Here is a 16,347-nt window from a genome sequence, read left to right as displayed (position 1 = left end):
AAACCATTGAAATTTCCATGCAGAGAACTTGTGGTGGGTCCACACTTAGAACATTAGACTTGGGACTAGAAGGTTGCAGGTTAAATTCCGACTATCTATCAGTCTGGACACTCAATAATCAGTCTCATCTAAGAGCTCAATTATACAGCTTACATAGCACGTCTGATCAAAATCTATTCGCAAATAAGATTGTAGAGTGTTCAAAAACTCATTAATACACACATACCTATCTTGTTATTTAAATTCATCTGAGGTATTCATGATACAAGCATATATCCAAGTATGACTAAAATCGGATCAGGAATATGGTTCAGCATGATAATAATGTTAGCCATTTGGATGCAAAATCACTTCATTAATATGTGTCATTCATAATAAAACTCCACAGAGAGCTTGATAATATGAGCTTTCATAACAAATATGATTAAACTATAAGAAGAAATATGGCCTATCAAGTGTTCAGAAGCTCAGCTAATCAGTTGCAATACCACTCATTAATATGCAAGTGTGTCACTCATAATAAAATATGCCCAAGATCTTGATATAAGCTCATACACCAAGTCTTATCAAAACATAGTCTCTAAGTGTTCACAAGCCTAACCAAACAGATGCTAGATCACATACCACAAGTGCACTGATCCGTTGGCCATGAGAGTAAAGGAGTCTGATGCCAAACCCAACAGAAAAAAAAATTAAATTGTACTTCTTCCTGATGTCACACATTTTAGGAAAAGATATGGACAATACTGGAAAGCCGCATAGACAAGCTGGTCCACACTGCCATTATGGAACATGAACATGAACTTTTTTCAATATTGTATATTAAGGTATACTAAATAGAAGATAAATACTTTCCTGCTGTATAGGGTCACAATTGGTAACTACCAGGAAGTTTTATCTCGTTAATTTGGGAAAATCAGCAAATAACACAAATTCAAGATTTTAAAATTTGCATATTTTATTCACTTTAAACTTGTGTACTCCCTAAGATAAATTCAAGGAGATTTTTTTAAAAAATTGAAAAGTTTTCAATATAACCCATCAAATTCAATGAATTCTCTAGGTTGTACAAACCATGGATATCAAAAATACCCACTTTACACTAAAATACTGGGATAAAAACTGAAGCCAGGTTGAGAATACTATTACTATATATGTGTGTGTGCTTATTTGCTTATCAGTCATGTCCAACTGCAAACTGCACAGACCCAGACCTATCATGGCATAATATGATGTTGCATGTGGGTTTATGACACTTGTTACGAGTAATTATTAGAATGAAGAAAAGGGACCCTTACCTGCTTTCGCATTATGTGACGGCAGATCATGGTCAACATTGTTTGAAGTTTGACTTCTATGGAAGCTGCAGATTCTACCAAAAGCATACAGGATTGAATTATCAAGGCAATTTTCCATAAGGTGAAGGTTACAAAACGTAGAATACAAAATGGTGGTGTATTCTTAAAGAGTAAACTACAGTGATGACCTTGGCATTAACTTTTTGGGAAAAATGCACTAAAAATCCATATTACAAAATGTATACGACAAACCCTACAGCAAACTTGTATTTTACAGATGGCTGTATAAAAACATCTATGTTCAGGCATTGATGAAAGGTAAAAATGTACATGACATATTTGAAAAATTGTGGACAGAAATGTTGACAGAATATAATATATAATGTCAACATTATTGTTAACAATATTTTTTTTTACTTTTCAAAATACTAAAGGTTCATAACTGTCAACATTAATTAATGACATCTGGAAACATGACCAGAGCACTTTAGGTATAGTATAGAAAGCCTGAGGGAAAGTATGTAATACATAAATATAAACAACTGCAAGTGTGATTTAAATTTCTGACAAAGAATAAATTCTGATGACATTAGAAATAAATCATTGTGCAAAAGTCCTGTATTCACAGTAACAAATGTAACTACTTGCACAAGATACCTAATATGTAAATGCTTGATTCAAAAAGGGATTTACCATGTCTGCCAACAGCACAGACCCATATCTTTCCTAATGTAGCTGTGGGTCTAAAGTATTCACTACATAGCACCTCAATATTACATGGTCTGTGACGTGACATGGCCAAGATTATGGACTGAATTCAACTGGTTGATTTATGTTCTACATAATGCACCCCCACACAAGGCAACCTTACCAATATCGCTAGAACAGAATTATAGGGAGTTTCCACTGTTATTTTCAAAACTGTGTGCACTGCTATATTTCATTCAGCTCAACATCACAAAAGTCTGCATTTGCAGTTCCATGAAGTTTCACATGAGCATCTCAAAATGTAGATTAAATTACCTAATTCGTTTCATGCATTAATGATTTCAACATCAACATGTACAGCAACACCTCTCATTCGATACATACTGGAAAAGAATGGTCCGAGAACGTGTAATCCGCCATGTTGGTTCTGGAGTTATTGAAGAGTCCATTTTTTATAGAGGACTAAGCAATCATTGGGGTCATAGTGTGCAACTGGTAAACAATGTCTGCATCATCTAGTTTTGATTAAACTAGTTTACATTTTGTCTGGTTATGGTCCAATGAGTAGATGATGTTTGGATACCTTTGGTACACAATGGCTAAGATAACCTTTGGTACACAATGGCCAAGATAACCTTTGGTACACAATGGCTAAGATAACCTTTGGTACACAATGGCTAAGATAACCTTTCAGCACTGTCATCAAAGATGGCAGATTACATGTAGAAAGATCACTTTTCTTGAGCACATATAGAATGAGTGGTGTTACTCTGAATGTTGACACAAATTGTGCTGAAATTATTCATATGCAAAATTTGCTAATGTTAGGTACATTTGAAGATGCTCATTTGAAAATTCATCAAGCCACAGACTTGTATAACTTTCATGATGCTCAGCTCATTTAACTCTCTTTCCTGAGAGTATTTGTTACAGAAATTATCATTTAGCATCAACTCTACAAAAATACAAAGTATACTGACCATTTTCCACTGATGAGTGTGTGGCTGATACTCATTTGCTCCCCACTACACTATGTAATACTGGTTAGTATATGCTGAGTAAAACAAAATTTGCAATGTGATGTGAAAACATTAGACTTTGATTTGCAACCCATGGAGTTACCATCTACTTCAAGTCATTTGGGATGGAGACGAATATAAACAAGTCCATAAATTTGCCAACCGCACTCTACTCTTGCCTGAATGTAATATACACCTGGTGAAAGCAACACATCCAGATTCAAAACATTCAATGAGAATGTGTCACTTAACTACACTCTACTGTACCCTACACCACCTGCACAAGCGTGATATCTATATTGGTGCTAGCAATAAAAAAAATTACCAAACAGATCAAAATCTTGGGATGCCAATTAATTTCAATAAAATCAGCATATCTGTCAATTGAAATTTTATAAACTTTTGTTAAATGTGTCTCAAAAATTTCTACTAGTGTAATATATTTTTGAGGGTATATAACTGATGTAGGGGAAAACATGTTTGTAAACAAAGTTATATGTAAAATTGCATAACTGAGCAAATAAATCAATACAGCTTAAAACAGGTAATGACTCGAGCTAAATAGGTGTCAGATTCAGAACAGAAAACTAAAGCATCCATTCTGGTATTATAAATAATTGAAATTGTCAATATTTGGGGAGGGGGCAAAATCTGGCAGCAAAGTGACAAATTCTAGATCCAACCTAGAATATGGTCAATCCACTTTGTGTGTACTTAAAATGATGACTGGCAAAACATAAGCCAAATGCAAAGTTTCGTGTTCAAATGAAAATCAACAATTACATACTACAAGACTTAAAAAGTAATGTCATTATCTTAAATTATACTTACAAGAAGTTGGAAAGACAAGATACTTTAATGCCTACTAGACCCTGCATCTTGAAAAAAAATATACATCTAAACAAATAACAGTTATGTTTCATTTCAAATCAGCAAATCAATAACTCATAAAATTATTTGTCAAGTACGTTCCTATTCTGTTGAAAGTAAACATTACTATCTTCTTCTTCTGGGCTCGCATGCTCTCCTGGAATGTTTATGTGGGGAAAGATTTTTCTGGCTAGACCCAGAGAATCTCACTAGGGATTTACCCCTGAAAGACGACATTTCTTTAGATTTTCTCCATCCGGGTGTCCGTCTTTCTGGAGTCAAAACCCTATGTTGTGGGGAATCTCTAGATCGACGTCTCCTTGACCTTCTGGACCTTGGTGAAATGCGCTCCTTCTGGGACCCTAACATACATCTTTCCCTTGACCGATGTCTATCTTTTGACCTTGATCTAGAGGATAAAGAACGTCTATCAAGAACTTCACTTGATCGAGATTTAGATTTTGAGGACTGGGATAACCTTCGTTGTGGAGACCTTGACTTTGATCTTGACCTTCTTTGTGAGTATTTTTTTCCACTTGATGGAGACTTTGATTTTGAAAGGGATGATCTCTGTTTTGGAGATCTTGATTTTGACCTTCTCTGTGAGTATTTTTTTCCACTTGATGGAGACTCTGATTTTGAAAGGGATGATCTCTGTTTTGGAGATCTTGATTTTGACCTTCTCTGTGAATTTTTTCTCTCAGATTTAGTTAATCTAACTGATGATTTTAATCTCTTATCCACAATAATAGACTCTTGTTTCCTATTTGAATAATCATCCTTCCTTTCCTGTTTGCTTCTCTGATATGAATCCTTGTTTGAAATAAGAGACAGGTGAACAAGATTCTTTCTTTCTCTATCTTCTCTTGCCAAATCTCCATTGCTTGCACTATTTTGGTGTGTTGCTTGTTTTTTCCTAGGCATTTTATAAGTAATATCTGATCCATCAGCATATGCATCTTTGTCTGGTTGTAGTGTTTCATTCAGAGTATCAGAGTCTAAACCTATTTCACCTTCCTCCAAGTCATCCAATTCATCCGAATTATCATCATAAGGATCACCATAAAATTCTTTTCCTTCACCCAAGTTCACTCTTTCACTCTCTTTGTTGTCATAAAAATTATTATAATAATCATTATCACTTTCACTTTCCTTTTCACTAGTATCGGGGGAATTATTCTCATCTGTCTCAACAGAATCATTCATCTCCTTGTGCTGATCTTTATCTTTCTTCATGTCCTCTTCATCACCAATGGAGTCCCAGTCATCTTCTACATCAGTCCTCTCATCCTGCCCAAGTACTAATTTCTCTTCTCTTAGTAACGCTTTAACACCATCAATCTCTCTGCCAAATTCATTCTCAGCTTGGCCACCTGAATCATACACCTCATTTTCCACTCTGTCCACACTGTATGAGCCAATATGTCTCTTCCTCACTGAATCAACTATCCTTTTCTTTGGACTTTCAATTTTCTTAGCTCTTGATGGGGTTTTTAATTGTTTTTCATTGTACTTTGAATCATTTTCTGTATGGAGCATAATTTTGTCCAATTTTTCAGCAGCATCATCATAATTCATCTCTACATACAATGTATTATTTGTTAAAGCAATTTCATGAATTGTATATTCAGTTTCAGCTTCTTGTGGAACAATGTTGCATACCATAATGGAACATCTTTCAAGTTTTCTCTTTTTCTTCGCTGGTTCTAGTAGCTCATGTTCCCTGACAGTGCTGGATGGAACTGGTTGCATTTGGGATGCAGTAATTTGGGCTTCCATTTCAGTATTTTTGTCATCCTTTACGGTTACTGGTATACTGATCGTCCTTGGCATAGAGTCTGCTGAATTCAGCTGTTCCAAATTTGCAAATACAGATATCTGATGGCTAGCAGCAGTCAAAACTGACTCTGTAATTACAGGGATTGGGATCACTCTTTTTGGTTGGGGTGTTTCATCTTTCTTTATTATTTCTGCAAACCTGTTCAGAGTCAATTTTTTCTTACTAGATGATTTTTGAAGACCAGACCTTGTTCTATTTTCTCCATCTTGGTCTTGCGCAGCACAAAATTCATTATTTTCCTGTACCTTTTCATTCTTCCTATTAGGAGGAAGATTCTTTCTTGGTGACCTTGAGTCTCCTGATTTTAAAACTTCCTCTAACAGCTTCGTCTTTTTCATCCTTGGAGATGTCCAGCACTGCATGCCAGAAGTCAGTGATGTTGAAAATGTACTACTCTTCTTATAAGGAGAAACTTTAGATCTGCCAGCTCTGAACTGGTCTGATGCTTCCAAGTCATTGCCCATATTTCCAGACTGAGGTGAATTCTTCATCATTTTAGTGCAACTTGTATTTTTAGGCAAATTACTCTTCTTCTTTAGAGAAATATCGGCAACTGTATTATCAGCCTTTTTTTCTGCAGATCTTTCTTTATTCTTAGGAGAAGTCTTGGCTCTTTTACTATTAGAAAGTTTGTCTGGTGACTGTAGAATCCTCTTTCTTGCTGAAGATGTCCCTACAACCTGGTCTCTACATGTCTGTGGAGATAACTGAATTTGGGATCTTCTTGGTGAGCTTCTCAGCTCTTTCCAAGGTGATGTCAAGCTAACTTGCAAGTCTTTTTTGGAATTTGACTTTCTTCTCTTAATGAATGTTTTTCTTGAATTATTTTCCATTTCAGGTGATACTTTACTTGAATTTACTTTACTGTATTTTTTATCTCTAACTGTTCGTCTTTTTTGGGAAATAGTATCTGGAATTGATTCTGTATTTGGACCTTTATCAGCCTGCTTTGACAGTCTCGTCTTTGAATCTCTTTCAGGATGTATTTTCTCTATTTCAGGATCCACAAGATTTAATAATGACTCCTCTGATGCATGAAGACTAAGTTCATTTCCAAATATTACAACACTTTCCTTTCTCATTCTCTGCAGTGAACTTGTGTGAGGAATTGGTGCAGAAATGTCAGCATTAGTAAATGTCTTTTCAGGTGCTTTGGATCTATTTTCCATTGCACATGTCTCTCCTTTAGTTTTTGATTCTGAATTTATTGTTTTACTCCTAATTCTTAACTTATTCTCTGTGTAAACATTCACTTGCAATTCACAAATATCATTAACACTGTTCATTAAAAACTGTGGAAAACTCTCTGCAGGCTTATCTAATGAATGTCTCAAATTCTCAGTGCATTCTAAGATATCTGCTGATGAAATGTTTCCTTTAGGCGATCTACTACCAAACTCATTTCTTTTTGTATGTCTTTCATTTCTACATGATTGTTCTATCTTTTCTATGTCATTTTCAACTGAGCTTTGTTTCCTGTTAGATTTCTTGCTCTTTTTCTTTGATGAAGCCATATTAGGCTCAGTTTTGTTTTCAGGGTTATTTATTAAGAAGCACTGAGTGCTTTCCATCATTTCTTTGTTTTGAAAAGACATGTGACAAACTTTCACAGGACTATGATTTTTCTGCATATGTAGCACATCAGACACTATCACATTATTTGTTTCCATTGTCCTTGAAGATTTTGCTTTAGTTCTCCTCTCTGAATGAAATTCTCTTGGTGTACCTGGCTTAACTGAAGTGTTGTTTATGGCTTCCATCAGAGATGTCACAGATTTTGATGGACTAGGATTATGTCGTATATGAGATTTTCTGGTAATTACTGGGTGACCATTTTTGCTGAATTTGTCTCCAGTGGCACTTTTCACAAACTCTCTGCTCTTCCCAGTACAAGTATTTGATGAATTAGCTTTTCTAGGAGTATATTCCTCATTGTTCTTCTCAGGCAAGCTGGAGATATCACCAATGATTGAACTCGGCATCAGAGCACCAAATGTCTGACTGTGCTGGACTAGGCTGTTACCTGGTATCACCACTTTGTCTTCATTTCTCACACCCAAGTGATCATTAACGCCACAGTGTTCAGAAATAGGTTTCTTATTTGAACAAGTATTCTCTCTTTCCATACTGAAGTTACATTTTGCACTGCTGCTTTTTCCAGGAGAAATAATGTCAATGTGGGAGTGAAGTATCACATTTCCTGAGTTCTCATGTTCTGCTACTAACTGAGCAGAACCCAATGCTGGTAAAACACTGAAATTTTTCACTACAATGTTTTCAATGACTGGGCTGTTAGGTTTTTGTGGTGATATGACTCCATGTAAGCAATCTAAGGAATAATTGACTGGCTTCATGGGAGATTTCATACTGAGTAGGTTGCACTGTTTTTCTGATGACTGTGCACATGGCTTACCAGGACTGACACCTTGGGATGATACAGTCCTTAAGAATGGATATTCTGTGTTTTGGTTCTTGTTATCATTCAACTTCTGCTGTCTCCTAGGACTGAAAGAAGCTTTTTCAAATTTAGCTGAAAGATCCTCAGTAACTGACTTATGCTCCTCAACTGGGCTAGGGGTCAACAGTATGTTTCTTTCCATGTCCTTCACAACATTATTACTGTGAGACCCCTCTGCATTCTGCTGTAAAGTTGGGACCATGTTAGTTAATCTGCTGCCTCCTTCCACTGGTGATTCTTCGATACTTGCCTCCATCAAATGTTCTTCTAATGCTACACTTCTCTTCAGTGGAGAGTCATCTCTGATCTGACATGCAGAGTCTTTTTCACTTAAAGGGAATTCCACTGCAGTGGATTTATCTCCCTCTGGTCCATCTGAGAAAATGCCCATTGCGTGTTCGACAGCATGTGACTGAGATTGGTCTGGAATGTCAAATGTTAGCATCTCATCTTCAATTATATAGGGATGCCCTTTTAACAGGTTTGCACTTGTATTGGAGATTGAACCATACATATCAAAACTAGAATCATCCCTAGATGTAGACATAATCATATTTTTCTCTTCTGAACTGAATTTACTAAAGCTGATTCCGAAGTTACACTGATCTAACGAGTTTACATCACTTATCTCAGCATTACTCAGCATTTTTTCCTCTAACTCTACACTTGACTGAAGCTGTGGAGTACTGCTTTCAAGTGGAGCTGCATTTTTGTCAACTGTGGTGAATCCTTTATCTCCCTGTTCACATTTCATGTCAGTTAATTGAGAAAACTGAGAGTCTTCTGAACTTGAGCTCACATTTCCAAATAAACAGGTTTCTAGGTCTCTTGTAACTGTTTCTGAACACGACCCATTTTCAGGTTGGAGAGATGATGTCATTGGACTGGAATTTTTCTTGGTATTTTCTGATTTCACAGATTTTACATCAAAATCAACTTCCTTCTCTAACTGAAATTGTTCATGTGAGGTGGTTTTGTTTACACTGGACCCATCATCAAGATCCTCATACAGGAAAGTAAGTCCGCTAATTCTAGAAATGGACTCAGAAGGTTCTAATTCACAGTCTGTCCCTGAGGATTTGTCAGGACTATGAGACTCATCCAGAGAAGTTGATGCTGAATAACAACTACAATCACATGATGATTGCAAGCTAGATAACGCCTTATCGCTCTTGCCATTACTAAGCAAATAATCGCAATGTGTTTCCTCTTTTGACTTCTTTATCATCATTTTCTCCCTAGCTTTTTTCTTTGATGACTCAAGGTAAATTATTTCTTGTGACACTTCTCCGAGAAGATCACGAAGTAAGCCAGATCTATTAGATGTCTGTGATATGTTTGAAGTCCTTGACACACTAAGAACAGGGCTTTCCATAGAAGCGTCAGCAGAGTGAGAATTGATAACAGGTGAATTTTGAAATGTACTTGTCTCCCTTGGTCTTTCAAACTTTTTCGCTTTCTCACTTTTTTCCTCTAAATCTACACTTGACTGAAGCTGTGGAGTACTGCTTTCAAGTGGAGAATAGTTCTGTGTGCCCTCCATCTGTTTTCTTTTACAATCAAGAGTCTCATGAGGTAGAGATTCACTCTCAGTGGCTTTGGAATCAGGCTTTTCCAAAGACAATGCAGTAGAGGTATTTGTGCAAGTTTTAGTGTTAAATTGATTCACGGAACCATGAATATCTGTTGTTTTATTAAATGATCTCTTTCCAGCATTTGTACCTAACTTTCGCTCTGTGAATTTTTCAAAAGGTTTTCCAAATGTATTTTTAGTATTTGGCTTTGCCTCTTCTTTTGAAGGATCATAATTCTTTTCACCACAACCTGAATTTTTTGGGAAGTAACCTTCCATATTGCCAACAGCTGTGTGATCAAACACAACCTCTTCATATTTGTTGGTCTTGTTGCTGCCAGGTTTCTTAACTTTCCTAGGGAGATCAGGTCTCTTAGTAGAGTCTATTCTATTCTGCTTGCTTTGCATTGGCAAGACTGGAAGTAATACAACTGGAGATTTGTTTATCTCCACCTCTATCTGCTTGGATACATAATCAATTAAATCAATTGAATGGCTACTTTCAACATCTTCTGACATTACAATCGCCTGAGAATTCAATTTATCACCACTTTGTCCTGAATCAGTCCTATCACTTTTTTCCACATCAGTCTCTGAACTGCAAATCTTGGCAAAGGAACTAGGTTTGCTGCTGATCAGACTTCGCGTAGTTGTACCACTCCTGTTGACAGACAACTGCCTGTTAAACCTGGATCCAGGGCTGTCGGCGTAGATTACTTGATGAGGACTCTGATTGTCAGAATCAAATTCATACTCCGTCTCACTTGTGACAAAACATCTCTGGCTGCCCCAGGTTGCTGGGATGCTCCCTCCAATCAGGATCCTGTCTGTTTTATCACTCTCACCTAACACTGGAGAAGAAGTGTATCTGTTATTGCTCGTTGACTTCTGTACCTCACTCTCTTCTAATATTTCTTTTTGATTAATATCAGAACTTGAAATGACAAAAATTGTTTCAGCGATCTTAGCAGCCTCACTCACAACAGAATTATCTGCACTGGGCCTCTCTTTCAAAGAACTCTGCAACATCAAGGCTGAATTCTCCACCAAGTTTCTTTCATTGCTGCATTCATCAGTATTTGAATTCCTATTAAATAATGAATCCTCCAATGTTGTAGATATTATATCCATATTATCTTTTAAAGTGATTTTGTTTGCTTGTTTTTTCTTGACGTTGTCCCCTCCCATTCTACAATCTAAGTAAATATTCGAAGACTTGCCTCCCTTTTCTTTGTTCTTGTTTTCTCCTTTTCTGTCTTTTCCATTCATATTAGTAGATTTTTCTGTGATGTCCAGTTTCTTAATTACCTTTCCCTGAGGCTCAAAACATTTTTCTGTGTTTTTTGCTGATATTCTCAATTGCACTGACTCAGCACAATTATCTGGTGAACTAGTTCCATCATTTGACAGCTTTCCTTTTTTACATTCCACATTAACATCAGCAGAATTCACAACGAAATTCACTACAGTGGTAGGTTTCTTCCTTGTACTGGTTCTTCTTTCCAATTCCCCCACTATATTCTTTTTCTTCGTCTTATACAAAGTCTCCTTCCCAGAAGTGGAATCTTTGATGCTCAAATTCTCAGTGTCAAAAGATGTAACTTCTTGTACAGCAGGAGACACAACTGTACCTAAATGTGTCCCTCTTGATGCTTTATCTGTTTTGCTTGAAACATTATGGAGAGGTTTCTCACAATCATGTTGACATTCTATAGCAGCATCCTGACAATGCTCTAGTGTTGGATACATTTCTTTTAAACTTCCACAAGTTTGTTCAGAATGATCTAGTTTTGCAGCACGTTTTGATTTTGCATCAGCAAGTTTCTTAAATCTCCCTTTTGCAATACTGGCCTTTTCTTTCTTAGCAGTACCAAACTGTTCCTTATCTTGACTGTGCTCTATGTTAGCAGTACTAGTACCAAACTGCTCCCTAGCTTGACCGTACTCTTTGTTAGCAGTACTAGTACCAAACTGTTCTCTAGCTTGACCGTATTCTTTGTTAGCAGTACTAGTACCAAACTGTTCCCTAGCTTGACCGTGCTCTTTGTTAGCAGTACTAGTACCAAACTGTTCTCTAGCTTGAACGTATTCTTTGTTAGCAGTACTAGTATCAAACTGTTCCCTATCTTGACTGTACTCTTTGTTAGCAGTACTAGTACCAAACTGTTCCCTAGCTTGACCGTATTCTTTGTTAGCAGTACTAGTACCAAACTGTTCCCTAGCTTGACTGTACTCTTTGTTAGCAGTACTAGTACCAAACTGTTCCCTAGCTTGACCATGCTCTTTGTTAGCAGTACTAGTACCAAACTGTTCCCTAGCTTGACCGTGCTCTTTGTTAGCAGTACTAGTACCAAACTGTTCTCTAGCTTGACCGTATTCTTTGTTAGCAGTACTAGTATCAAACTGTTTCTTATCTTGACTGTACTCTTTGTTAGCAGTACTAGTACCAAACTGTTCCCTAGCTTGACCGTATTCTTTGTTAGCAGTACTAGTACCAAACTGTTCCCTAGCTTGACTGTACTCTTTGTTAGCAGTACTAGTACCAAACTGTTCCCTAGCTTGACCATGCTCTTTGTTAGCAGTACTAGTACCAAACTGTTCCCTAGCTTGACCGTGCTCTTTGTTAGCAGTACTAGTACCAAACTGTTCTCTAGCTTGACCGTATTCTTTGTTAGCAGTACTAGTATCAAACTGTTTCTTATCTTGACTGTACTCTTTGTTAGCAGTACTAGTACCAAACTGTTCCCTAGCTTGACTGTACTCTCTGTTAGCAGTACTAGTATCGAACTGTTCCTTATCTTGACTGTACTCTTTGTAAGCAGTACTAGTACCTAACTGTTCACTAGCTTGACTGTACTCTTTGTTAGCAGTACTAGTACTGAACTGTTCCTTATCTTGACTGTACTCTTTGCTATTCAACAGTTTCTCTCCCTGATCTTTCTTATGTGACTGCTGTTCAAATGAAGCAGCTTCAACATTCCTGGAAACATCATTTGTACTTAGCTTTTTCACAGTCTGCTTTTGTTTATCATTACTTAAACCTATTTTGTTTTCATGGTACATATCTGAATCAGTCTTGTTTAGATTTCCTCTATATGTCTTGTCTTTCTTCTTTTTACCTGAATCAGACTTTTCTTTATTTTGCATAAGTGATTCTGTACTGCACTTTTTCTCCTTAACGGAATATGTAATGCCTTTATTTTCTAGATCTGAATGTGTGGTGTCTTTATTCTCCTTACTTGAATACATGTCTTTATTGTCCCTATGTAAATCTGTGGTGTCTTTATTCTTATTTGCAGTTTCTTTATTCCCCTTATATGACTTTGTGATGTCTTTCGTCCCCTTACACGTATCTGTTTTGTCTTTATTCTCCTTGTATGAATCTGTGATGTCTTTATTCTCCTTACTTGAATCTGTGGTGTCTTTATTCTTCTTATTTGAATATGTGGTGCCTTTATTCTTCTTACTTGCATATGTGGTATGTTTATTCTCCTTATTTAAATCTTGTGTGTCTTCATCCTCTTTACTGAAATCTGTGGTGTCCATATTCTCTTTATCTGAATATGTGATGTTTTTATTCTCCTTATTTGAATATGTGGTGTCTTCATTCTCCTTACTTGAATCTGTGGTATGTTTATTCTCCTTATTTGAATATGTGGTGTCTTCATTCTCCTTAATTGAATCTGTGGTATGTTTATTCTCCTTATTTAAATCTTGTGTGTCTTCATCCTCTTTACTGAAATCTGTGGTGTCCATATTCTCTGTATCTGAATATGTGATGTTTTTATTCTCCTTATTTGAATATGTGGTGTCTTCATTCTCCTTACTGAAATCTGTAGTGTCTTTATTCTCCTTATCTGAATATGAGGTGTCTTCATTCTCATCTGAAGTCTTGCTAATTTCATGCGATGTAATCACACTCACCTGATCATTTACAGATTCTGATTGCACTGCCAAAAGCTGTTCTATCTTATTATATTCTTCTCCAATAACTTCATCAGTATTATCAGCACTAACACAATCAGAACTAAAGCAAGCCTCCTTCAAACTTTCTCTAATGGGTTCTAAACTGGGATTATATTCAAGCTGAAATGTCTTCAATCCATGAATCTCTGTTCCTTTCAAATTTTGTGCATCTTTATGACTGTCAGGAAAATCTTTTTCTTTCTGATGAATAATATGTTTTTCACAAGTTGTCTCAGCAGCATAGTCCTTCTCAACATTAACCAATTGTTTATTTATCACACACTGGTATGCATTGTTTAAAGAATCCAATTTGTTTGCATTCTCAAACTGACTTGACAAGACATCATCTCCTAATCTCTTAGCATTGTAATCTTTACAAGTTACACTGATCTTTACACTATCATCATTTCGTTCTGAGTTATCTATCAACTCCTCTGTATCTACTTCAGAACTGTTACAATTTCTTGTTGTTCTAAGTGGATAATCATCCTTTTGATCATCCACATTTCTGGACTTTCTCTTAACAGTAACAAAATCACCTGACAACTTGCTTTCCTCAAACATTGTCTTATTTGTTTCAGCTAATTCATTTGCATCACTCTTCTGATTTCTTCCTCTATAATCTTTATCAGGTGTTTGTACGAGTTTTTTGATTGTATCTCGGTCAATATTTTTCACCACCCTTTCTTTCTGCTGTCTAGTTGATCTAAGTTTTTCTCTTAGGTCAACAACTATTGAAGGTTCGATTTCTGGTAACCTATCAGATTTTCTATGACTCTGAATCTGATCTTTGCTGCACTTTGATTCATCCCTTCTTATTTTTCTGTCTCTATCTCTATTAGATATCCTATCTTCCTTCCTATGGTAGTGTCGATCTGAGTCTGTATCCGAGTTTCTTGTTTTGTGTTTGTTCTCCTGTTCTAAATCTCTTGCTCTTTGCACATTTGCTCTAATACTTGATAGGGACCTTTCAACTGATTCACGTCTACGAGTGATGTCTTTCTTACTTCTTTCAACAAGCTTTCTTGCACAATCATACTTGGCATCTCTTGAAGATTCATACCTGAAGCGTTTACTTCTGTCTTGTATGTCTTCATCTGATAACCTTCTCTTAACCCTGGATTTTACTCTGCCTGAGCTAGAACTATCACACACTTCATTACACTCATCTGTCCTAAGGGTCCTATCACGTGAACGATGTTTTCCACTATCTTTGGTTTCTCGCCTACATGATCTGTTCTCTCTATTGAAAGGGCCAGATGACAGGATATGGTCAGTTTTGCAGACCTCCTGACTCAAGACTCTAAGTCTGTAGGAGATAGGAGACTGTGCATCATCACAAGCTTGTGGTTTATTTGCTTGTGAAGAAAATATGGCAGCATCATTTTCAGAATCCAAAGTCAACCTAGCACTTTTTCCTCCATGAAATGAAAATTCTTTAACTGGTGGGCTTGTGCCATTCCAATGTCTTCGTGGTGTAGAATTCCTGAAAAAGAGAAAAATTCAATTTTTTATTTGTACTATATGTATGCCACCACTGCAGACAAAATAGCCACAGTCAAGACAAGATAATCCAACAAGTGTGCCTCAAAGAAACCAATACTCTACTGGTCACAAAGAATTTCTAGGAATCAAGAAGTCTGATTCTTCTGTCCTTTATTGTTTTACTGATAAGTATTAAAACCATCTGATATTCTGACACTACAGATTCATATGTCAAGCTATACCTATTTGCTACAATTGGTCAGATCTATAATTATTATATTTTTAAAAAAATAAACATATAATTGAACTTGAATCATTGCAGTTTTTGTTCAGATATATCCCAAACTTGATTTTGATAAAATCCTTTCATACTTCTTATCATGATCAAAAGCCAGTACAGATAAAGATCTTTGATAGGTAGTTTTTGTGGAGAGTAAAACTAATTTTAATGATACAATACCTGTTGCTATTGGATAACTAATACTTCTCTGGTAGAAAAATACCTGAGACAATTACAAAAATTCTCTCCTTCCATTTCTGAGAACCAGAATCTTCTAAAACAATGGGTCAACCAAGTGGGAGAACCCCACACATTCCAAGCATGTGTAAAGGCCCTTATCATTGTTTTGAGGTAGCAGCCTAACTTAGTGGGAAATTAGTGCAGGGATGGAGGAGGGAATCAGACAATAACAGCAGGAAGTAATATATCATCAAAATGGTGGAAGCTGAAATATCAGCTGAACCTTTAACGAGTAGGAAAAGACATTTCCTACCTTCCTTCTCACTTCTGATGCTGCCAAGTAAAAACATATAGTCCTAACTGGAAATAAAAGCTTATTTTGGTAATTACCATCACAGATACAACTGAGACAGGAGATCTCAGACTGTAGCAACCAAAGGAAGCTGGGGTTTTTGCTAAAAAAAAACACTGTTGGCAAACAACAGAAACTGACTAATAATTCCCACTGAACATTACACAGAACATGGACAGAGCATGGAGCTTGTTCCTTTGTCTCAGGCAAGCAAGAATGTCATCATGAGGGTTAGGTTCTCAAAGAATGTTTCACCCAAAGGATCATGGACCAGTGGGTATTTAGAGATGACAAGACAAAAGAGATTCCATTTAGGCA

General features: G+C 36.5%; 1 protein-coding gene across 1 annotated transcript in view; it reads right to left on the bottom strand.

Moving 5' to 3' along the window:
- Positions 1-933: 933 nt before the first annotated feature.
- Positions 934-16,347, bottom strand: part of LOC149786005 (uncharacterized) — a 30,674-nt gene continuing 15,260 nt past the window's right edge. Inside the window, exon 4 of the mRNA XM_089976292.1 lies at positions 934-15,218. Within this exon, the coding sequence (XP_089832418.1) occupies positions 4,022-15,218 (11,197 nt within the window). The 3' untranslated portion in view covers positions 934-4,021. The remainder of the gene's footprint in view (positions 15,219-16,347) is intronic.

Source organism: Sinohyriopsis cumingii, chromosome 12, assembly GCF_028554795.1.
Source record: "Sinohyriopsis cumingii isolate HCF-2022 chromosome 12, ASM2855479v2, whole genome shotgun sequence".
Lineage (NCBI taxonomy): Eukaryota > Metazoa > Mollusca > Bivalvia > Unionida > Unionidae > Sinohyriopsis > Sinohyriopsis cumingii.
This window is presented reverse-complemented; position numbering and strand designations above follow the sequence as displayed.